The sequence below is a fragment of the Oncorhynchus mykiss genome, chromosome 19, assembly GCF_013265735.2.
Source record: "Oncorhynchus mykiss isolate Arlee chromosome 19, USDA_OmykA_1.1, whole genome shotgun sequence".
NCBI lineage: Eukaryota > Metazoa > Chordata > Actinopteri > Salmoniformes > Salmonidae > Oncorhynchus > Oncorhynchus mykiss.
Genome location: NC_048583.1, coordinates 62,047,238 through 62,070,253, shown reverse-complemented (window position 1 = coordinate 62,070,253; position 23,016 = coordinate 62,047,238). Strand labels below are relative to the sequence as shown.

Below are 23,016 nucleotides of genomic sequence, written 5' to 3'. Positions count from 1 at the left end.
TGTTCCCCTGAACACGGCAGCTAACCCACTGTTCCCCTGAACACGGCAGCTAACCCACTGTTCCCCTGAACAAGGCAGCTAACCCACTGTTCCCCTGAACAAGGCAGCTAACCCACTGTTCCCCTGAACAAGGCAGTTAACCCACTGTTCCCCTGAACAAGGCAGTTTAACCCACTGTTCCCCTGAACAAGACAGCTAACCCACTGTTCCCCTGAACAAGGCAGTTAACCCCACTGTTCCCCTGAACACGGCAGCTAACCCACTGTTCCCCTGAACAAGGCAGCTAACCCACTGTTCCCCTGAACAAGGCAGCTAACCCACTGTTCCCCTGAACAAGGCAGTTAACCCCACTGTTCCCCTGAACACGGCAGCTAACCCACTGTTCCCCTGAACAAGGCAGCTAACCCACTGTTCCCCTGAACAAGGCAGCTAACCCACTGTTCCCCTGAACAAGGCAGCTAACCCACTGTTCCCCTGAACAAGGCAGCTAACCCACTGTTCCCCTGAACAAGGCAGCTAACCCACTGTTCCCCTGAACAAGGCAGTTAACCCCACTGTTCCCCTGAACAAGGCAGTTAACCCACTGTTCCCCTGAACAAGACAGCTAACTCACTGTTCCCCTGAACAAGGCAGCTAACCCACTGTTCCCCTGAACAAGGCAGTTAACCCACTGTTCCCCTGAACAAGGCAGTTAAACCCACTGTTCCCCTGAACAAGGCAGTTAAACCCACTGTTCCCCTGAACAAGGCAGTTAACCCACTGTTCCCCTGAACAAGGCAGTTAACCCACTGTTCCCCTGAACAAGACAGCTAACCCACTGTTCCCCTGAACAAGGCAGCTAACCCACTGTTCCCCTGAACAAGGCAGCTAACCCACTGTTCCCCTGAACAAGGCAGCTAACCCACTGTTCCCCTGAACAAGGCAGCTAACCCACTGTTCCCCTGAACAAGGCAGCTAACCCACTGTTCCCCTGAACAAGGCAGCTAACCCACTGTTCCCCTGAACAAGGCAGCTAACCCACTGTTCCCCTGAACAAGGCAGCTAACCCACTGTTCCCCTGAACAAGGCAGCTAACCCACTGTTCCCCTGAACAAGGCAGCTAACCCACTGTTCCCCTGAACAAGGCAGTTAACCCCACTGTTCCCCTGAACAAGGCAGCTAACCCACTGTTCCCCTGAACAAGGCAGCTAACCCACTGTTCCCCTGAACAAGGCAGCTAACCCACTGTTCCCCTGAACAAGGCAGCTAACCCACTGTTCCCCTGAACAAGGCAGCTAACCCACTGTTCCCCTGAACAAGGCAGCTAACCCACTGTTCCCCTGAACAAGGCAGTTAACCCACTGTTCCCCTGAACAAGACAGCTAACCCACTGTTCCCCTGAACAAGGCAGCTAACCCACTGTTCCCCTGAACAAGGCAGTTAAACCCACTGTTCCCCTTACCAAGGCAGTTAACCCACTGTTCCCCTGAACAAGGCAGTTAAACCCACTGTTCCCCTGAACAAGGCAGTTAACCCACTGTTCCCCTGAACAAGACAGCTAACCCACTGTTCCCCTGAACAAGGCAGCTAACCCACTGTTCCCCTGAACAAGGCAGTTAAACCCACTGTTCCCCTGAACAAGGCAGTTAAACCCACTGTTCCCCTGAACAAGGCAGTTAACCCACTGTTCCCCTGAACAAGGCAGTTAACCCCACTGTTCCCCTGAACAAGGCAGTTAACCCACTGTTCCCCTGAACAAGGCAGTTAACCCACTGTTCCCCTGAACAAGACAGCTAACCCACTGTTCCCCTGAACAAGGCAGTTAACCCACTGTTCCCCTGAACAAGACAGCTAACCCACTGTTCCCCTGAACAAGGCAGCTAACCCACTGTTCCCCTGAACAAGGCAGCTAACCCACTGTTCCCCTGAACAAGGCAGCTAACCCACTGTTCCCCTGAACACGGCAGCTAACCCACTGTTCCCCTGAACACGGCAGCTAACCCACTGTTCCCCTGAACAAGGCAGCTAACCCACTGTTCCCCTGAACAAGGCAGCTAACCCACTGTTCCCCTGAACAAGGCAGTTAACCCACTGTTCCCCTGAACAAGGCAGTTTAACCCACTGTTCCCCTGAACAAGACAGCTAACCCACTGTTCCCCTGAACAAGGCAGTTAACCCCACTGTTCCCCTGAACACGGCAGCTAACCCACTGTTCCCCTGAACAAGGCAGCTAACCCACTGTTCCCCTGAACAAGGCAGCTAACCCACTGTTCCCCTGAACAAGGCAGTTAACCCCACTGTTCCCCTGAACACGGCAGCTAACCCACTGTTCCCCTGAACAAGGCAGCTAACCCACTGTTCCCCTGAACAAGGCAGCTAACCCACTGTTCCCCTGAACAAGGCAGCTAACCCACTGTTCCCCTGAACAAGGCAGCTAACCCACTGTTCCCCTGAACAAGGCAGCTAACCCACTGTTCCCCTGAACAAGGCAGCTAACCCACTGTTCCCCTGAACAAGGCAGCTAACCCACTGTTCCCCTGAACAAGGCAGTTAACCCAGTGTTCCCCTGAACAAGGCAGTTAACCCAGTGTTCCCCTTACCAAGGCAGCTAACCCACTGTTCCCCTGAACAAGGCAGCTAACCCACTGTTCTCCTGAACAAGGCAGCTAACCCACTGTTCCCCTGAACAAGGCAGTTAACCCCACTGTTCCCCTGAACACGGCAGCTAACCCACTGTTCCCCTGAACAAGGCAGCTAACCCACTGTTCCCCTGAACAAGGCAGCTAACCCACTGTTCCCCTGAACAAGGCAGCTAACCCACTGTTCCCCTGAACAAGGCAGCTAACCCACTGTTCCCCTGAACAAGGCAGCTAACCCACTGTTCCCCTGAACAAGGCAGCTAACCCACTGTTCCCCTGAACAAGGCAGCTAACCCACTGTTCCCCTGAACAAGGCAGCTAACCCACTGTTCCCCTGAACAAGGCAGTTAACCCAGTGTTCCCCTTACCAAGGCAGCTAACCCACTGTTCCCCTGAACAAGGCAGCTAACCCACTGTTCCTAGGCTGTCATTCTTAATTGACTTGCCTACTTAAACAAAAACTAATTATTTTAAAAAATAATTCAGTTTACCAGAGCAGGAACTATTTACAGCGCCTTCAGAATGTATTCACAGATTGTTTTTTTCTTCTTCTCAGGACAGTGACACAATCTCAATTTAATCTTTTAAAAATATATATTTTTAAGTCAAGGGGTGTGAACACATTCTGAAGGAACTGTACATCCTCTCTACTTTGGTTTGTGTAATAGTATAACTTTAGACCGTCCCCTCGCCCATACCCGGGCGCGAACCAGGGACCCTCTGCACACATCAACAACAGTCACCCCTCGAAGCATCGTTACCCATCGCTCCACAAAAGCCGCGGCCCTCGCAGAGCAAAGGGGAACCGCTACTTCAAGGTCTCAGAGCGAGTGACGTCACCGATTGAAACGCTATTTAGCGCTGCACCACCGCTAACTAAGCTAGCAGTTTCACCTCCGTTACAGTAGCATCTTGCTGTCACAAACTTGCCTTGTTTATTTTAATACACTTTACTCTATGTTAGTCAGCGCACGTCTACATACATTTTTAGAGGTACTGTACATCAGCTCATGCTGTTTACTTCCTACTGCGTGGTAACTTAGTGAACCTGTGTGTCGTTTCAGTCCATGATATTCCTAGTCCGGGATTGGAGTTTCCCTTACGAGTTTGGCTATGGACAGGAAGGAGGCATGAAGTTCCTGGAGAAGAGGCTCAAGGTCAGAGGTCACAGATGATTTTTCGTGGAGCATCTAAAGATAAAAACAACAACAACAGTTATATTAACAGTTTGTCATTCATTGAAACTGAAAGGGATGCTATTTATTCTACATAATTATGTAAGCTGTAATAATAATAATAATAATAATAATAACAATAATAATAATAATAATATAAGCAGATGTTTTCATCCGAAGAAACATACAGATCCCTGTGATCCCCTGCAGGAATGGATCTCACAGCCTCGGCATCAGTAGTAACAACACTGTTACCAACTGTGGTTGTGTCTCTGTCTGTGGTTGTGACTCTGTCTGTGGTTGTGTCTCTGTCTGCGGTTGTGTCTCTGTCTGCGGTTGTGTCTCTGTCTGCGGTTGTGTCTCTGTCTGCGGTTGTGTCTCTGTCTGCGGTTGTGTCTCTGTCTGTGGTTGTGTCTCTGTCTGTGGTTGTATCTGTGTCTTTCTGGGGTTGGTCTGCGGTTGTGTCTCTGTCTGTGGTTGTATCTGTGTCTTTCTGGGGTTGGTCTGCGGTTGTGTCTCTGTCTGTGTTTGTCTGTGTCCGCCTGTGTCTGTGGTTGTATCTGTGTCTTTCTGGGGTTGGTCTGTGGTTGTGTCTCTGTCTGTGTTTGTCTGTGTCTGCCTGTGTCTGTGGTTGTATCTGTGTCTTTCTGGGGTTGGTCTGCGGTTGTGTCTCTGTCTGGGGTTGTCTGTGTCCGTCTGTGTCTGTGGTTGTATCTGTGTCTTTCTGGGGTTGGTCTGTGGTTGATGTGTGTCTGTGGTCGTGTCTGTGCATGTCTGTGGTCACGCGTGTCTGTGGTTGTCTGTGTGCCCACGGGTGTCTGTCTGTGGTTGGTCTGTGGTTGTACGTATCTGTGGTCGTCTGCGCGTGTCTGTGGTTGTCTGTCTGTGGTTGGTCTGTGGCCGTACGTGTCTGTGGTTGTGTGTGTCTGTGTTCTAGATCTCTGAGAATCAGCATGAGGAGCTGCAGAACGTTCGTAAACACATCCACTCCTGCTTCACCAACATCTCCTGCTTCCTGATGCCCCACCCCGGACTCAAAGTGGCCACCAACCCCAACTTCGACGGCAGACTCAAAGGTCAACTACGTCACGATCACCCGGTCTTAATACACACACAGCACAGTTTGTTTCCTACAAAAAATATACAGTAACTGTCTGATCAAATTCCATATAATAGAGAAGGTTCAAGGAATTATGAAATTGTCACACCATGACAAGAAGGACACTAGTAGTTTATTTTTCTATAGGCCGACTATTCCTCTCCCTAACCTGTGTGCAGAGGGTCGTTGGTTATCGCCCAGCTCAGGGTCATCAGCACTACTGTTATACATAACGACCCTTCCAATCTTCTCCCTAACCCATGTGCAGAGATCGACCGTGAGTTCATCAACAACCTGCAGGTGCTGGTCCCGTGGCTGCTGAGTCCCAGGAACCTGGATGTCAAGGAGATCAACGGCAGCAACATCACCTGCAGAGGCCTGCTAGAGTACTTCAAGGTTAGAGACAGAGATTTTGATTGAAGAGATGATACTGTATGTATCTATATGATACTGTATGTATCTATATAATACTGTATGTATCTATATGATACTGTATGTGCCTATATCAACAGTGCCTTGCGAAAGTATTCGGCCCCCTTGAACTTTGCGACCTTTTGCCACATTTCAGGCTTCAAACATAAAGATATAAAACTGTATTTTTTTGTGAAGAATCAACAACAAGTGGGACACAATCATGAAGTGGAACTACATTTATTGGATATTTCAAACTTTTTTAACAAATCAAAAACTGAAAAATTGGGCGTGGAATCATGTAGCAACCAAACAAAAATGTTAAACAAATCCAAATATATTTAATATTTGAAATTCTTCAAAATAGCCACCCTTTGCCTTGATGACAGCTTTGCACCCTCTTGGCATTCTCTCAACCAGCTTCACTTGGAATGCTTGGAATTTCATAGTTATTTAATTGGTCAGCAGCATTATATCCTGCATCCCACTGCTGGCTTGCTTCTGAAGCTAAGCAGGGTTGGTCCTGGTCAGTCCCTGGATGGGAAACCAGATGCTGCTGGAAGTGGTGTTGGAGGGCCAGTAGGAGGCACTCTTTCCTTGGACCAAAAATAAAAAATATCCCAGGGTAGTGTTTGGGGACATTGCCCTGTGTAGGGTGCTGTCTTTCATAGGGGTGTTAATAACCCCAGTGTCCTGGCTAAATTCACAATCTGGTTTTCATACTGTACCATTGTGGCCACCTAATCATCCCCAGCTTACAATTGACTCATTCATCCCCTGTAACTATACCCCAGGTTGTTGCTGTAAATGAGAACTTACCTGGTAAAATAAACATGCTTTTCCAACAGTCTTGAAGGATTTCCCACATATGCTGAGCACTTGTTGGCTGCTTTTCCTTCACTCAGCAGGCCAACTCATCCCAAATAGTCCCTTCACAGTCTGGAGGTGTGTTTTGGGTCATTGTTCTGTTGAAAAACAAATGATCGTCCCACTAAACGCAAACCAGATGGGATGGTGTATTGCTGCAGAATGCTGTGGTAGCCATACTGGTTAAATGTCCCTTGAATTGTAAATAAGTCACAGACTGTCACCAGCAAAGCACCCCACACCATAACACCTCCTCCTCCATGCTTCACGGTGGGAACCACACATGCTGAGATCATCCGTTCACCTACTCTGTCTCACAAAAACATGCCGGTTGGAACCAAAAATCTCAAATTTGGACTCATCCGACCAAAGGACAGATTTCCACCGGTCCATTGCTTATGTTTCTTGGCCCAAGCAAGTCTCTTCTTCTTATTGTTGTCCGTTAGTAGTGGTTTCTTTGCAGCAATTTGACCATGAAAGCCTGATTCCCGCAGTCTCCTCTGAACAGTTGATGTTGAGATGTGTCTGTTACTTGAACTCTGTGAAGCATTTATTTCGGCTGCAATCTGAGGTGCATTAACTCTAATGAACTTATCCTCTGCAGCAGAGGTAACTCTGGGTCTTCCTTTCCTGTGGCGGTCCTCATGAGAGACAATTTCATCATAGTGCTTGATGGTTTTTGCGACTGCACTTGAAGAAATGTTCAAAGTTCTTGAAATGTTCCGGATTAACTGACCTTCATGTCTTAAAGTAATGATGAACTGTCGTTTTTCTTTGCTTATTTGAGCTGTTCTTACTGCTGTTATTATTTGAGCTGTTCTTACTGCTGTTATTATTTGAGCTGTTACTACATGATTCCATGTGTTATTTCGTAGTTTTGATGTCTTCACTATTATTCTACAATGTAGAAAATAGTACAAATATAGAAAAACCCTGGAATGAGTAGGTGTGTCCAAACCTGTTGACTGGTAATGTAGGTGTTTGATGACATTATCTTTTTTCTTTCAGGCATACATCAAAATCTACCAGGGTGAGGAGCTGCCACACCCTAAGTCCATGCTGCAGGTACACAATTACCTCCTTGTCTTATAGCTTATAGTGTTATGCCTAAAGGTGGCCTTGTGGCTAGAACGTCTGCCCTGAGATTGGAAAGTTCGGAGTACAGTCCCCGGCCGAGTCATACTAAATACCGAGTCATATTAAAGACAAAAAATGGGGCACAATGCTGCGTCTCTGCTTGGCACTCGTAGTTGTGCAGTTATTGTCAGTAGTTGTGGTCAGTAGTTGTGTGGTTGTGATCAGTAGTTGTTGTCAGTAGTTGTGGTCAGTAGTTGTGTAGTTGTGGTCAGTAGGTGTGTGGTTGTGGTCAGTAGTTGTGTGGTTGTGGTCAGAAGTTGTGTGGTTATGGTCAGTAGTTGTGTGGTTGTGGTCAGTAGTTGTGTAGTCGTGGTCAGTAGTTGTGTGGTTGTGGTCAGTAGTTGTGTGGTTGTGGTCAGTAGTTGTGTGGTTGTGGTCAGTAGTTGTGTGGTTGTGTTCAGTAGTTGTGTGGTTGTGGTCAGTAGTTGTGTGGTTGTGGTCAGTAGTTGTGTGGTTGTGGTCAGTAGTTGTGTGGTCACGTATAGTGTGGTTGTGGTCACATATAGTGTGGTTGTGGTCAGTAGTTGTGTGGTTGTGGTCAGTAGTTGTGTGGTCACGTATAGTGTGGTTGTGGTCACATATAGTGTGGTTGTGGTCAGTAGTTATGTGGTTCAGTAGTTGTGGTCAGGGATTGTGGTCAGTGGTTTATTCAATAGTTAGGTTAGTAGTTGTGTGGTTCAGTAGTTGTGTGGTTGTGGTCAGTATTTGTGTGGTTGTGGTCAGTAGTTGTGTGGTTGTGGTCAGTAGTTGTGTGGTTGTGGTCAATAGTTGTGTGGTTGTGGTCAGTAGTTGTGTGGTTGTGGTCAGTAGTTATGTGGTTCAGTAGTTGTGGTCAGGGATTGTGGTCAGTGGTTTGTTCAATAGTTATGGTTAGTAGTTGTGTGGTTCAGTAGTTGTGTAGTAGTGGTCAGGGATTGTGGTCAGTGGTTTGTTCAATTGTTATGGTCAGTAGTTGTGTGGTTCAGTAGTTTTGTGGACACAAGGCGAAATATACACTGGAGTTGCTTACCAAGACGACATTGAATGTTCATGAGTGTCCTAGTTACAGTTGACTTAAATCGGCTTGAAATTTTATGGCATGCCTTGAAAATGGCTGTTAAGCAATGATCAACAACCAACTTGACAGAGCTTGACGAATTACAATAATTATAATGTGCAAATATTGTACAATCTAGGTCTGCAAAACTCTTAGAGACTTACCCAGAAAGACTCACAGCTGTAATCACTCTTAGAGACTCACCCAGAAAGACTCACAGCTGTAATCACTCTTAGAGACTCACCCAGAAAGACTCACAGCTGTAATCACTCTTAGAGACTCACCCAGAAAGACTCACAGCTGTAATCACTCTTAGAGACTCACCCAGAAAGACTCACAGCTGTAATCACTCTTAGAGACTCACCCAGAAAGACTCACAGCTGTAATCACTCTTAGAGACTTACCCAGAAAGACTCACAGCTGTAATCACTCTTAGAGACTCACCCAGAAAGACTCACAGCTGTAATCACTCTTAGAGACTTACCCAGAAAGACTCACAGCTGTAATCACTCTTAGAGACTTACCCAGAAAGACTCACAGCTGTAATCACTCTTAGAGACTCACCCAGAAAGACTCACAGCTGTAATCACTCTTAGAGACTTACCCAGAAAGACTCACAGCTGTAATCACTACCAAAGTGATTCTGGCTTGTAGCAAGTCCAAATCAAATCAAATGTTATTGGTCACACACATATTTAGCAGACGTTATTGCGGGTGTAGCGAAATGCTTGTGTTCCTAGCTCCAACAGTGCAGTAGTATCAAAAAACGATTAACAACAATACACACAAATCTAAAAGTAAAATAATTGGAATTAAGAAATATATAAATATTAGATTGAGCAATGTCGGAGTGGCATTGACTAAAATACAGTAGAATAGTATACAGTATATACATATGAGATGAGTAAAGCAGTATGTAACATAATTTAAACATTATTAAAGTGACCAGTGTTCCATTAATAAAGTGACCAGTGTTCCATTATTAAAGTGACTAGTGTTCCATTAATAAAGTGACCAGTGTTCCATTATTAAAGTGACCAGCGTTCCATTATTAAAGTGACCAGTGTTCCATTATTAAAGTGACCAGTGTTCCATTAATAAAGTGACCAGTGTTCCATTATTAAAGTGACTAGTGTTCCATTATTAAAGGGACCAGTGTTCTATTATTAAAGTGACCAGTGTTCCATTATTAAAGTGAGTAGTGTTCTATTATTAAAGTGACCAGTGTTCCATTATTAAAGTGAGTAGTGTTCTATTATTAAAGTGGCCAGTGTTCCATTATTAAAGTGACCAGTGTTCCATTATTAAAGTGACCAGTGTTCCATTATTAAAGGGACCAGTGTTCCATTATTAAAGTGACTAGTGTTCCATTATTAAAAAGACCAGCGTTCCATTATTAAAGTGACCAGTGTTCCATTATTAAAGTGACCAGTGTTCCATTATTAAAGGGACCAGTGTTCCATTATTAAAGTGACTAGTGTTCCATTATTAAAAAGACCAGCGTTCCATTATTAAAGTGACCAGTGTTCCATTAATAAAGGGACCAGTGTTCCATTATTAAAGGGACCAGTGTTCCATTATTAAAAAGACCAGCGTTCCATTATTAAAGTGACCAGTGTTCCATTAATAAAGGGACCAGTGTTCCATTAATAAAGGGACCAGTGTTCCATTATTAAAGGGACCAGTGTTCCATTATTAAAGTGACCAGTGTTCCAATATTAAAGTGACCAGTGTTGGGAAGAGTGCATCCCACTGGCCCTCCAACACCACTTCCAGTAGCATCTGGTCTCATACAGGGACCAATCAGGACCTACCCTGCTTAGCTTCAGAGGCAAACCAACAGTGGGATGCAGGGTGGTATGCTGCTGGTACTTGAACATCATGCTGCCTCACACTACAGAAACAGAAGATAGACCCCTGCTCCAATGAGCTGTTCTCATCAAGCTGCCTCACACTACAGAAACAGGAGATAGATCCCTGCTCCTATGAGCCGTTCTCATCAACCTGCCTCACACTACAGAAAGAGGAGATAGACCCCTGCTCCTATGAGCCGTTCTCATCAACCTGCCTCACACTACAGAAACAGGAGATAGACCCCCTATGAGCCGTTCTCATCAAGCTGCCTCACACTACAGAAACAGGAGATAGACCCCTGCCTCACACTACAGAAACAGGAGATAGACCCCCTATGAGCCGTTCTCATCAAGCTGCCTCACACTACAGAAACAGGAGATAGACCCCTGCCTCACACTACAGAAACAGGAGATAGACCCCTGCTCCTATGAGCCGTTCTCATCAAGCTGCCTCACACTACAGAAACAGGAGATAGACCCCTGCCTCACACTACAGATACAGGAGATAGACCCCCTATGAGCCGTTCTTATCAAGCTGCCTCACACTACAGAAACAGGAGATAGACCCCTGCCTCACACTACAGAAACAGGAGATAGACCCCTGCCTCACACTACAGAAACAGGAGATAGACCCCTGCCTCACACTACAGAAACAGGAGATAGACCCCTGCCTCACACTACAGAAACAGGAGATAGACCCCTGCCTCACACTACAGAAACAGGAGATAGACCCCCTATGAGCCGTTCTCATCAAGCTGCCTCACACTACAGAAACAGGAGATAGACCCCTGCCTCACACTACAGAAACAGGAGATAGACCCCCTATGAGCCGTTCTCATCAAGCTGCCTCACACTACAGAAACAGGAGATAGACCCCTGCCTCACACTACAGAAACAGGAGATAGACCCCCTATGAGCCGTTCTCATCAAGCTGCCTCACACTACAGAAACAGGAGATAGACCCCTGCCTCACACTACAGAAACAGGAGATAGACCCCCTATGAGCCGTTCTCATCAAGCTGCCTCACACTACGGAAACAGGAGATAGACCCCTGCCTCACACTACGGAAACAGGAGATAGACCCCTGCCTCACACTACAGAAACAGGAGATAGACCCCCTATGAGCCGTTCCGGCTCAGACAAGCCAAGGCTTACCGCATTACAATGCACTATATATATATTCCCAACGAAGATATAACATGTGTTCTGTTGTGTGTTGTTGTCTTTCCTCAGGCCACAGCGGAGGCCAACAACCTGGCAGCAGTGGCAGCAGCCAGGGACCTGTACAACAGGAAGATGGAGCAGGTACTGTAAGAAGGTGGTTTCTATACTTACCTCCAATTCAAATGCTGTTTCCTTCCTGAGAGCTTCTGTTGTCCCTCCCGGATCCAGAAACGTTTTTGACCCCCCCGGCTAATGTCCCCCCCAGCCAATAGTCGCTGTCGTTGTCCCGGCCAATAGTCGGCCCCCCCCCCCCCCAATAGTCATCCCCCCTGGCCAATAGTCGTTCTCCTAGAGAGTTAATACTCTTTTTCAGGCGTTTTTCAAACCTCTCCTCGGGGGACACCCAGCCGTTCCATGTATTTGATCTATTCCAGAGCTAGCGCACCTGATTCAACTTGTCAACTAATCATCAAGCCCTTGACCAGGTTAACCAGGTGAGCTAGTTCAGGGCTACAACAATGTTGTGAAAAGTCTGGGTGTCCCCCAAGGAGATGTTTAAGAACCACTGCTCTATTATCACACTATGGTGAAGGTATCTAATAACCCTCCCTTCCTCCCTCTCCAGGTGTGTGGTGGGGACCGGCCCTTCCTGGCCCCGGCAGAGCTCCAGGCCAGACAGAGTGACATCAGAGAGGAAGCCCTCCAGGTGTTTCGGGGGGTGAAGAAGATGGGAGGGGAGGAGTTCAGCCGACGCTACCTGCTACAGCTGGAGGGAGAAGTACGTCACCGCGGTCTCCCCGCTCGGGAAACCAATATCTTTCATAACCGTTAGCCCATTTACGGAAATTCCCTCTTGGGTCGAGGGTCAGGCGACACCGATTTTAAGTCTCGAAGAAGTAAGGCTACCTCACTTACTGACTTTATTGTCCCCATGGGGACATTTTGTTGCAGTGTCATGTACACATTTAAAGTGGCGTTTAAATACAAAACAAAATGGACAATACAACTTTCATAACAGTTACGCACCAATAAAAATAATAATAGTAAGAAATAATAAGAAAAAAAACATTACATAAAAGATAGAAGAAAAGACTAGCCTGCCGGCCTTACGGAGTCAATGGGAGCATTCGCCCGAGCATTCGCCCGAGCATTCGCACCTCATCACGAGAGTGTATGTCTTGAGTCACCTCTGCTTCATTCAGCATTTCAAACAATCCACCTGAATACATAAACATTGAGGGGCGGTTTCCCGGACACAGATTAGACTAAGGACTTAATCTGTGCCCTGAACCCGGCCGTTAAATACATATTTGGCAAGTGGCAACCCAGCTAGCACATAACGTTCTGAGAACCATATTTTTCTTAGAGTTTGGTGAAAGCCGATGGATATTTGTTGCAAGATACCCAGTTATATTCTGTTCTCAGGCAGCAACAAAACTCTCTCTATCCTCTATCTTTTTTTTAAGCGTGTTCAAGTGCGTTGGCCAGACCTCATCTTAAGGAGTGCTTGTTTTCCTTTGAAATGGGGTCTGTTTGAATAGACTCAATGACTTGTATGAATAAAAAAAACATTGCAAGCTATCTTCATCCTGGCGGCACAGATGACTCATTCCATGGATAGAGAACAGAAGATCATAGTCTTGAATCTCACTGATGCCATGCCACAAAAAAAAAAGAAACGCGTTTTAATGTTTTATCTGTGCTTGAAGTTTAAATCAGATAACCTACACTAGCAGTGTTATTACAAGTTCTCAGAACATTATTTACCCATCTTCTCAGAACGTTAATAAGACCTCCCAGGAAAAAGTTCAGGGAACCATAGTAAAACATTCTCAGAACCTCCCTGGAACCATAGTAAAACGTTCTCAGAACCTCCCTGGAACCATAGTAAAACATTCTCAGAACCTCCCTGGAACCATAGTAAAACGTTCTCAGAACCTCCCTGGAACCATAGTAAAACGTTCTCAGAACCTCCCTGGAACCATAGTAAAACGTTCTCAGAACCTCCCTGGAACCATAGTAAAACGTTCTCAGAACCTCCCTGGAACCATAGTTAAACGTTCTCAGAACCTCCCTGGAACCATAGTAAAACGTTCTCAGAACCTCCCTGGAACCATAATTAAACGTTCTCAGAACCTCCCTGGAACCATAGTAAAACGTTCTCAGAACCTCCCTGGAACCATAGTAAAACGTTCTCAGAACCTCCCTGGAACCATAGTAAAACGTTCTCAGAACCTCCCTGGAACCATAGTAAAACGTTCTCAGAACCTCCCTGGAACCATAGTAAAACATTCTCAGAACCTCCCTGGAACCATAGTAAAACGTTCTCAGAACCTCCCTGGAACCATAGTAAAACGTTCTCAGAACCTCCCTGGAACCATAGTTAAACATTCTCAGAACCTCCCTGGAACCATAGTTAAACATTCTCAGAACCTCCCAGCAACCTAAAAATGTATGTTCCCAGAACAGGCGAAGTTTTCACTACCGTTCTCAGAATATAAAAAAAAAAGAAGTTCAGTTTTGCCCGTCAGCGAATGTCTTTCGTTCTCAGAACCAATGAGAAACCAAAAACGTACATTCCCACAACTTCCAAGGAACCAAATGTGCTAGTTGGGAAGTGGAACCAATCACCTTAACTAGTGTTGCTTTGCCAGAATTCCGGTTTTCCAGAAATCCTGGTTGAAGGATTGCAGATTTTCCCTCCTGATTCCTGGATTTCTGAAAAACCCGGACATTTACTCGACTTTTGCAAACCTAAACATAACCAACCTTGTTTCAGGTGGACGAGGTGTTCGTTCAATACATCAAGCACAACGACTCCAAGAACATCTTCCACGCCGCCCGCACCCCGGCCACGCTGTTCGTGGTCATCTTCAGCATGTACGTGGTGGCGGGCATCACAGGCTTCGTGGGGGTTGACATCATCGCCAGCGTGTGTAATATGATTCTGGGCCTGGCGTTGATCACCCTGTGTACCTGGGCCTACATACGCTACTCTGGGGAGTACCGAGAGCTGGGCCAGGTCATCGACCAGGTGGCTGGAGCCCTCTGGGACCAGGTAAGTCCCAGAACTCGCTTAATATATGGCCAGGAGGAGTAGCGTGAACCCGGATCTTAGTTCAAATAAAATCACATTTATTTATATAGCCCTTCGTACATCAGCTGATATCTCAAAGTGCTGTACAGAAACCCAGCCTAAAACCCCCCAAAACAGCAAGCAATGCAGGTGTAGAAGCACGGTGGCTAGGAAAAATTCCCTAGAAAGGAAAAAAAACCTAGGAAGAAACCTAGAGAGGAACCAGGCTATGTGGGGTGGCCAGTCCTCTTCTGGCTGTGCCGGGTTCAGTTTATAGTTTCCCCCACTAATGGATAAAGTTACAATTGGGGGAAAGGAAGCTGATCCTAGAACTCTACCAAGGGGAAAGTTCAGTGTGTCAAAATGGATAAGGTGTCCATTACTATGATCATCATCATCATCATAATACTGTAAGGGGTTCTTCTACATAGAAGATCATAGGAAATCCCAGGTCATAGTGTCTATAATACTGTAAGGGGTTCTTCTACATAGATCATAGGAAATCCCAGGTCATAGTGTCTATAATACTGTAACATCCCAGTATTAGACATCCCAGGACATAGCGTCTATAATACTGTAATATGCTTACATTGTTGCTGTCACAAACTCCGAACTCCACACAGTTGTCACTGACTAGTTGGATATTCATTTCTCACTGAGCAAAGAATTTCTGTACTTACAGCATTCATGTAAATTCCTTTTTTATCAGGTTGTTGCTTTGGCAGACCTTATGTTATTGACATTTGTCAGTAAAACTCATCAAATTGTTGTACTTTTTTTTAAACACTTCATTGTGAGGGTAAATATAAGGGCTGGACTTGCAGATCAATGAAAGGCAGATCAATGAAAAGAGGATTTTTGCTGGGGTATCGGGACAGATACAGGTAAAGTAGTTCAAGATTTGGAGAGTCCTAGACCACAGGGTAACCCAGAAATGTCTCCGGGCAAAGGAATACCCCAGTTTTACCTAGACCAGGGGTCTCCAACAGGTTGATTGCTACCAGTAGCACGCAGACTACCTATGAGTAGCTCGCCAAACAGTTCTGTGTCACGATCGTTGTCCTCCTCGTCTGAGGAGGAGAAGTTGGAAGGATCGGAGGACCAAAATGCAGCGTGGTATGTGTTCATGATGATATTTTAATTAAAGAAAACACTGAATACAAAACAATAAATGAATAACGACGGTGAAGCTATAATGAGAACCGTTCTGACACAAGCAACTAACATAGACAATCACCCACAACCCACAATGGCAAAACAGGCTACCTAAATAGGGTTCCCAATCAGAGACAACGACATATTGAGAACCATATCAGGCCCAAACACAGAAACAGACTAACTAGACATCCAACATAGAATGCCCACTCAGATCATTCTGAAAGTACATTCAGTTTTCACTTGTTCCAATGCAAACTGTCACTAACAGGTTTAAGACTGCGAGCTCCCAGCTATTATCTAATCAACATTATCCCACCCCTGGTTAGCTTAAAAAGCCAAACTTAACACAATTAATTGGCAATTCATTTCCAGGAATATTGCCCGTCTGTCTGTGTGGTGCGTGCGTTTGTCGATCTCTCCGTGTGTAGTCAGTTGATGTGATCACTGTCTTGTGGGTTGACAGAAATACTTTCCCCCAACACTTTCTCTAGTCAATGTTAACTATAAAGTAGGCTTACCTTACCTGTTTGCAAGCTTTGCCACGGAATGAGCAGCAGCATTACAGAACCATTGTTAGACTGGCACATTAGACAGAACATTCCTCACCTGTTAGATGTGCAATTAAAGAGCTAGATGCACAATGATGGGGAATTACACAATGTGTTCATTTTGTTCCAGACCAAAATGGTATTCTGTTGTGATTTAAGCATTGACATGGACTCAGAACATCCAATTTTGTTGTTTCTCTATGAATTATTGTAATTGTTAAACCTGAGAAAATATAATTTGGGAAAATATAAAACAGAATTTGGTGAAAAAAATCTTAGATTTTATAGAGCCCCCCCCTTAGAGTTGTTTATGAACCATTATTTGACCAGGTATATTGACAGAAAACATAGTGAACTACTTCCTCTTGTACACTAAGGACCAGGGGAAGAGTTGCAGGGAGAAGAGAATGTTCCTATTTGAAAGCTATAAAAAAAAATCTGCAGTTAATTTCTTTAAAGTAGCTCTCATGGTAGAAAAGACCCCTGACCTAGAGACTTGTATTTATAGGGCATCCAAACCACTAGGTGGCGACATACACCCAGATGACCGCGTTGAACAATACAACGTCTGGAAATGATCAAAGCCTTCTGAAGAGTTTCTGAAAGAAACAAATATTGATAACACGTTCATATTTATTTTACACTTGATATTTTTATTATTTGTCTAAGACTGTGTTTTTGTTGTTGTTTTGCTCTATATGTTTTGCAACAGGGAAGCACAAATGAGGTAAGTACACTGGGGGAGGAGTTGTGTCAGTGTAGGACTATTGTATGTTTTCCTATCTATCTTTAGCATTCCAATAATGGTTAAAGTCCCAAATGCAACCTTTTGCTCTTTGTTCAGGCTCTGTATAAGTCTACATTTGACCTAGGATGTACCCTTTCTGTATTTCGCCATATTGCACATTTGAAACAAATTATCCTTAGCATCCTGTCAATGATTAATATGTAGAATTCCACCCCTCTTTTTTTTAGCCAGATAGTGACGACCCCTCTCTCTCTCTCCTCTTTTCCCCTCTCCTCTCCTATTCGCCTTTCCAGGCTCTATATAAGCTGTATACTGCTGCAGCCAGTCACAGGCACCTGTACCACCATGCGTTCCCTGGCCCCCAGGCCCGTGGAGAGACGAGCGATACCCACCAGGAACCCACCAGGAAGAGGAACTGACCTGGCGACCTGATTGGCCAGAGCACAGCAGGGACTGCTGGGTATCTTTTCAGTAGCATGATGGATAGAGGAGGGGGAGGAGAAGCAGGAAGGAGGAGGGAGGCATCCTCACCCGTTGGACACTCTTTTCCTATGGTATTGGCCGGAACAGTCCAGTTCACTATTTTAAATCTAAACGTGGACAGTTGTAATGTCCCAGAGGTAGTGGCATAATCTGCCCTTTGAACCGGGTTGCTTGGCCTGTTGCCTTCAAATAATGTGTATTTCACATATCATTGTCTTTCACAAACCACATTCAACCTTTTCTATCTGTTTGTAAGAAAAGACATCTGTAAATACACGCAGAACAGCAGGAAAGGAGGAGTACAGATCGCACTCCACAATGCAAATTCCTATCAGCAGTTTGTCTGGGCGGAGGTGCAGTAAGTTACAGTTAACCGCTGATTTCATTGTGTTACGTGAGATGGCATGACGGCCGTCAGCACCGACAGGTCATCGTCATCACCATCGCTTTAGAACGTCATCTGTCCGGAAAGACAATGCTTCGGATTTCATGAATGGAAGATTTCCTGAGTATGCCATTGAGGAGAAGTTTAAATCAAATTGACCTCTGACCTATAAACAGAATGGCGGTCCATGTATATTGATTATCAGGTTAAGTGCTGCTTCTCTAAAGGAAATTATTCCATGTTTGAAAGCCAATGGTTTTGCCCCAAATGGCTCCCTCTTCCTTATATAGTCCACTACTGTTTCTTTTACCAGGGCCCATAGTGCTCTGGTTAAAAGTCATTGTATTTTACTAGGCAAGTCAGTTAAGAACAAATTATTTTTTAACAATGACTGTCTACCCCCCCCGGCCAAACCCTAACGACACTGGGCCAATTGTGCGCCGCCCTATGGGACTCACGGCCGGTTGTGATACAGTCTGGAATCGAACCAGGGACTGTAGTGACGCCTCTAGCACTGAGATGCAGTGCCTTAGACCACTGTGCTACCCAGGAGCCCAATGTGCTCTGTAGGGAATAGGATGTCATTAAGGACACGGGCAAAGCCTTTGTTTAAATATACCTATTTTTGTCAGCATGGTGAATCATGTGACTACCATTTTAGATCCTCCAAGCTTATCTTCAGTGCACTGTATTTCTTGACATTTCACACGTTTAGGGCTTGACCTTGACCTGGCATTTTATTTTATTTTTTTTGTAATATAGGTACTGCGTAGCCCATGTCATGCAACTACAGTTTCATGTAGCTACGACAGCACTCACACGTCTTGCTGCATCATGATGCCACGTGTTGAGCAGAACGCAACCATCCACTGTCTATGGTCTATAAAACATACCCCCTCATACATGTTTTGGTTTGGAGAGGTGGGGGGTCAGCTGTCTGTGCTCCTTTTGACATCATGGACGCAGACTGAGTGTCATACACACAGATTCAAATAGGACCCTATATTCAGACTTGAGATAAGTTGACTTAAAAGAAAACACAAAAAAAATATGCTGATTTAAGTCCATGTTCTCTGAATCGGGCCGATATAGCCTATGGTGTCTCTATGGTCACACATTTAGCCTGGAACAGAATTGACTACCGGGGATGAGATTAAGAGTAAGTCACTGGATAGTTTAGTAGACATGGACCAGTGTGTAGGTTGTGACGGGCTGGCTAGGTGAGTAGGTTGTGACGGGCTGGCTAGGTGAGTAGGTTGTGACGGGCTGGCTAGATGAGTAGGTTGTGACGGGCTGGCTAGATGAGTAGGTTGTGACGGGCTGGCTAGGTGAGTAGGTCGTGACGGGCTGGCTAGGTGAGTAGGTCGTGACGGGCTGGCTAGGTGAGTAGGTTGTGAGGGGCTGGCTAGGTGAGTAGGTTGTGACGGGCTTTGCTAGGTGAGTAGGTTGTGACGGGCTTTGCTAGGTGAGTAGGTTGTGACGGGCTGGCTAGGTGAGTAGGGTGTGACGGGCTGGCTAGGTGAGTAGGGTGTGACGGGCTGGCTAGGTGAGTAGGTTGTGACGGGCTGGCTAGGTGAGTAGGTTGTGACGGGCTGGCTAGGTGAGTAGGTTGTGACGGGCTGGCTAGGTGAGTAGGTTGTGACGGGCTGGCTAGGTGAGTAGGGTGTGACGGGCTGGCTAGGTGAGTAGGTTGTGACGGGCTGGCTAGGTGAGTTGGATGTTGTCGACTGGCTAGGTGAGTAGGTTGTGACGGGCTGGCTAGGTGAGTAGGTTGTGACGGGTTGGCTAGGTGAGTAGTGTGTGACGGGCTGGCTAGGTGAGTAGGTTGTGACGGGCTGGCTAGGTGAGTAGGTTGTGACGGGCTGGCTAGGTGAGTTGGATGTTGTCGACTGGCTAGGTGAGTAGGTTGTGACGGGCTGGCTAGGTGAGTAGGTTGTGACGGGCTGGCTAGGTGAGTAGGTTGTGACGGGCTGGCTAGGTGAGTAGGTTGTGACGGGCTGGCTAGGTGAGTAGGGTGTGACGGGCTGGCTAGGTGAGTAGGGTGTGACGGGCTGGCTAGGTGAGTAGGGTGTGACGGGCTGGCTAGGTGAGTAGGGTGTGACGGGTTGGCTAGGTGAGTAGGGTGTGACGGGCTGGCTAGGTGAGTTGGATGTTGTCGACTGGCTAGGTGAGTAGGGTGTGACGTGCTGGCTAGGTGAGTAGGTTGTGATGGGCTGGCTAGGTGAGTAGGTTGTGACGGGCTAGCTAGGTGAGTAGGGTGTGACTGGCTGGCTAGGTGAGTAGGTTGTGACGGGCTGGCTAGGTGAGTAGGTTGTGACGGGCTGGCTAGGTGAGTAGGGCGTGACGGGCTGGCTAGGTGAGTCGGGCGTGACGGGCTGGCTAGGTGAGTCGGGTGTGACGGGCTGGCTAGGTGAGTAGGTTGTGACGGGTTGGCTAGGTGAGTAGGGTGTGACGTGCTGGCTAGGTGAGTAGGTTGTGACGGGCTGGCTAGGTGAGTAGGTTGTGACGGGCTAGCTAGGTGAGTAGGGTGTGACGGGCTGGCTAGGTGAGTAGGTTGTGACGGGTTGGCTAGGTGAGTAGGGTGTGACGGGCTGGCTAGGTGAGTAGGTTGTGACGGGTTGGCTAGGTTAGTAGGGTGTGACGGGTTGGCTAGGTGAGTAGGGTGTGACGGGTTGGCTAGGTGAGTAGGTTGTGACGGGCTGGCTAGGTGAGTTGGATGTTGTCGACTGGCTAGGTGAGTAGGTTGTGACGGGCTGGCTAGGTGAGTAGGGTGTGACGGGCTGGCTAGGTGAGTAGGGTGTGACGGGTTGGCTAGGTGAGTAGGGTGTGACGGGCTGGCTAGGTGAGTAGGTTGTGACGGGCTGGCTAGGTGAGTAGGGTGTGACGGGCTGGCTAGGTGAGTAGGTTGTGACGGGCTTTGCTAGGTGAGTAGGTTGTGACGGGCTGGCTAGGTGAGTAGGGTGTGACGTGCTGGCTAGGTGAGTAGGGTGTGACGGGCTGGCTAGGTGAGTAGGGTGTGACGGGCTGGCTAGGTGAGTAGGGTGTGACGGGTTGGCTAGGTGAGTAGGGTGTGACGGGTTGGCTAGGTGAGTAGGGTGTGACGGGCTGGCTAGGTGAGTAGGGTGTGACGGGCTGGCTAGGTGAGTAGGGTGTGACGGGCTGGCTAGGTGAGTAGGGTGTGACGGGCTGGCTAGGTGAGTAGGGTGTGACGGGCTGGCTAGGTGAGTAGGGTGTGACGGGCTGGCTAGGTGAGTAGGGTGTGACGGGCTGGCTAGGTGAGTAGGTTGTGACGGGCTGGCTAGGTGAGTAGGGTGTGACGGGTTGGCTAGGTGAGTAGGTTGTGACGGGCTGGCTAGGTGAGTAGGTTGTGACGGGCTGGCTAGGTGAGTAGGTTGTGACGGGCTGGCTAGGTGAGTAGGTTGTGACGGGCTGGCTAGGTGAGTAGGGTGTGACGGGCTGGCTAGGTGAGTAGGTTGTGACGGGCTGGCTAGGTGAGTAGGTTGTGACGGGCTGGCTAGGTGAGTAGGTTGTGACGGGTTGGCTAGGTGAGTAGGTTGTGACGGGCTGGCTAGGTGAGTAGGTTGTGACGGGCTGGCTAGGTGAGTAGGGTGTGACGGGCTGGCTAGGTGAGTAGGTTGTGACGGGCTGGCTAGGTGAGTAGGTTGTGACGGGCTGGCTAGGTGAGTAGGGTGTGACGGGCTGGCTAGGTGAGTAGGTTGTGACGGGCTGGCTAGGTGAGTAGGTTGTGACGGGCTGGCTAGGTGAGTAGGTTGTGACGGGTTGGCTAGGTGAGTAGGGTGTGACGGGCTGGCTAGGTGAGTAGGGTGTGACGGGTTGGCTAGGTGAGTAGGGTGTGACGGGCTGGCTAGGTGAGTAGGGTGTGACGGGCTGGCTAGGTGAGTAGGTTGTGACGGGCTGGCTAGGTGAGTAGGGTGTGACGGGCTGGCTAGGTGAGTAGGTTGTGACGGGCTGGCTAGGTGAGTAGGGTGTGACGGGCTGGCTAGGTGAGTAGGTTGTGACGGGTTGGCTAGGTGAGTAGGTTGTGACGGGCTGGCTAGGTGAGTAGGGTGTGACGGGCTGGCTAGGTGAGTAGGTTGTGACGGGTTGGCTAGGTGAGTAGGGTGTGACGGGCTGGCTAGGTGAGTAGGTTGTGACGGGTTGGCTAGGTGAGTAGGGTGTGACGGGCTGGCTAGGTGAGTAGGGTGTGACGGGCTGGCTAGGTGAGTAGGTTGTGACGGGTTGGCTAGGTGAGTAGGGTGTGATGGGCTGGCTAGGTGAGTAGGGTGTGACGGGCTGGCTAGGTGAGTAGGGTGTGACGGGCTGGCTAGGTGAGTAGGGTGTGACGGGCTGGCTAGGTGAGTAGGGTGTGACGGGCTGGCTAGGTGAGTAGGGTGTGACGGGCTGGCTAGGTGAGTAGGGTGTGACGGGCTGGCTAGGTGAGTAGGTTGTGACGGGCTGGCTAGGTGAGTAGGGTGTGACGGGCTGGCTAGGTGAGTAGGGTGTGACGGGCTGGCTAGGTGAGTAGGGTGTGACGGGCTGGCTAGGTGAGTAGGGTGTGACGGGCTGGCTAGGTGAGTAGGTTGTGACGGGCTGGCTAGGTGAGTAGGTTGTGACGGGTTGGCTAGGTGAGTAGGTTGTGACGGGCTGGCTAGGTGAGTAGGTTGTGACGGGCTGGCTAGGTGAGTAGGTTGTGACGGGCTGGCTAGGTGAGTAGGGTGTGACGGGCTGGCTAGGTGAGTAGGGTGTGACGGGCTGGCTAGGTGAGTAGGGTGTGACGGGCTGGCTAGGTGAGTAGGTTGTGACGGGCTGGCTAGGTGAGTAGGTTGTGACGGGTTGGCTAGGTGAGTAGGGTGTGACGGGCTGGCTAGGTGAGTAGGTTGTGACGGGTTGGCTAGGTGAGTAGGTTGTGACGGGCTGGCTAGGTGAGTAGGTTGTGACGGGCTGGCTAGGTGAGTAGGTTGTGACGGGTTGGCTAGGTGAGTAGGTTGTGACGGGCTGGCTAGGTGAGTAGGTTGTGACGGGTTGGCTAGGTGAGTAGGTTGTGACGGGCTGGCTTAGAGGTAGACAGAGAAATGTAAAACATTATAAACAGTTTCACTGCAGTTGACTATATTATATTTGTCTCTATCACTTCATACTAGTCTGCTTCTTGAATAGTTAGGTAAATAAATTATATTTTAAACTGGATAATGAGGGCTGGGGGAATAGATGTTAGTAGATAGTGAGGTAATAGATGTTAGTAGATAGTGAGGGCTGG

The 23,016-nt window shown here is 47.6% G+C and overlaps 1 protein-coding gene across 1 annotated transcript in view; it reads left to right on the top strand.

The window, feature by feature from the left end:
- Positions 1-18,146, top strand: part of atl1 (atlastin GTPase 1) — a 37,346-nt gene extending 19,200 nt beyond the window's left edge. The window contains exons 7-15 of the mRNA XM_036955313.1: positions 3,683-3,775; positions 4,731-4,869; positions 5,161-5,288; positions 7,179-7,235; positions 11,431-11,502; positions 11,987-12,139; positions 14,141-14,419; positions 16,856-16,870; positions 17,185-18,146. Of these exons, the coding sequence (XP_036811208.1) occupies positions 3,683-3,775; positions 4,731-4,869; positions 5,161-5,288; positions 7,179-7,235; positions 11,431-11,502; positions 11,987-12,139; positions 14,141-14,419; positions 16,856-16,870; positions 17,185-17,310 (1,062 nt within the window). The 3' untranslated portion in view covers positions 17,311-18,146. The remainder of the gene's footprint in view (positions 1-3,682; positions 3,776-4,730; positions 4,870-5,160; positions 5,289-7,178; positions 7,236-11,430; positions 11,503-11,986; positions 12,140-14,140; positions 14,420-16,855; positions 16,871-17,184) is intronic.
- The last annotated feature ends 4,870 nt before the right edge of the window (positions 18,147-23,016 follow it).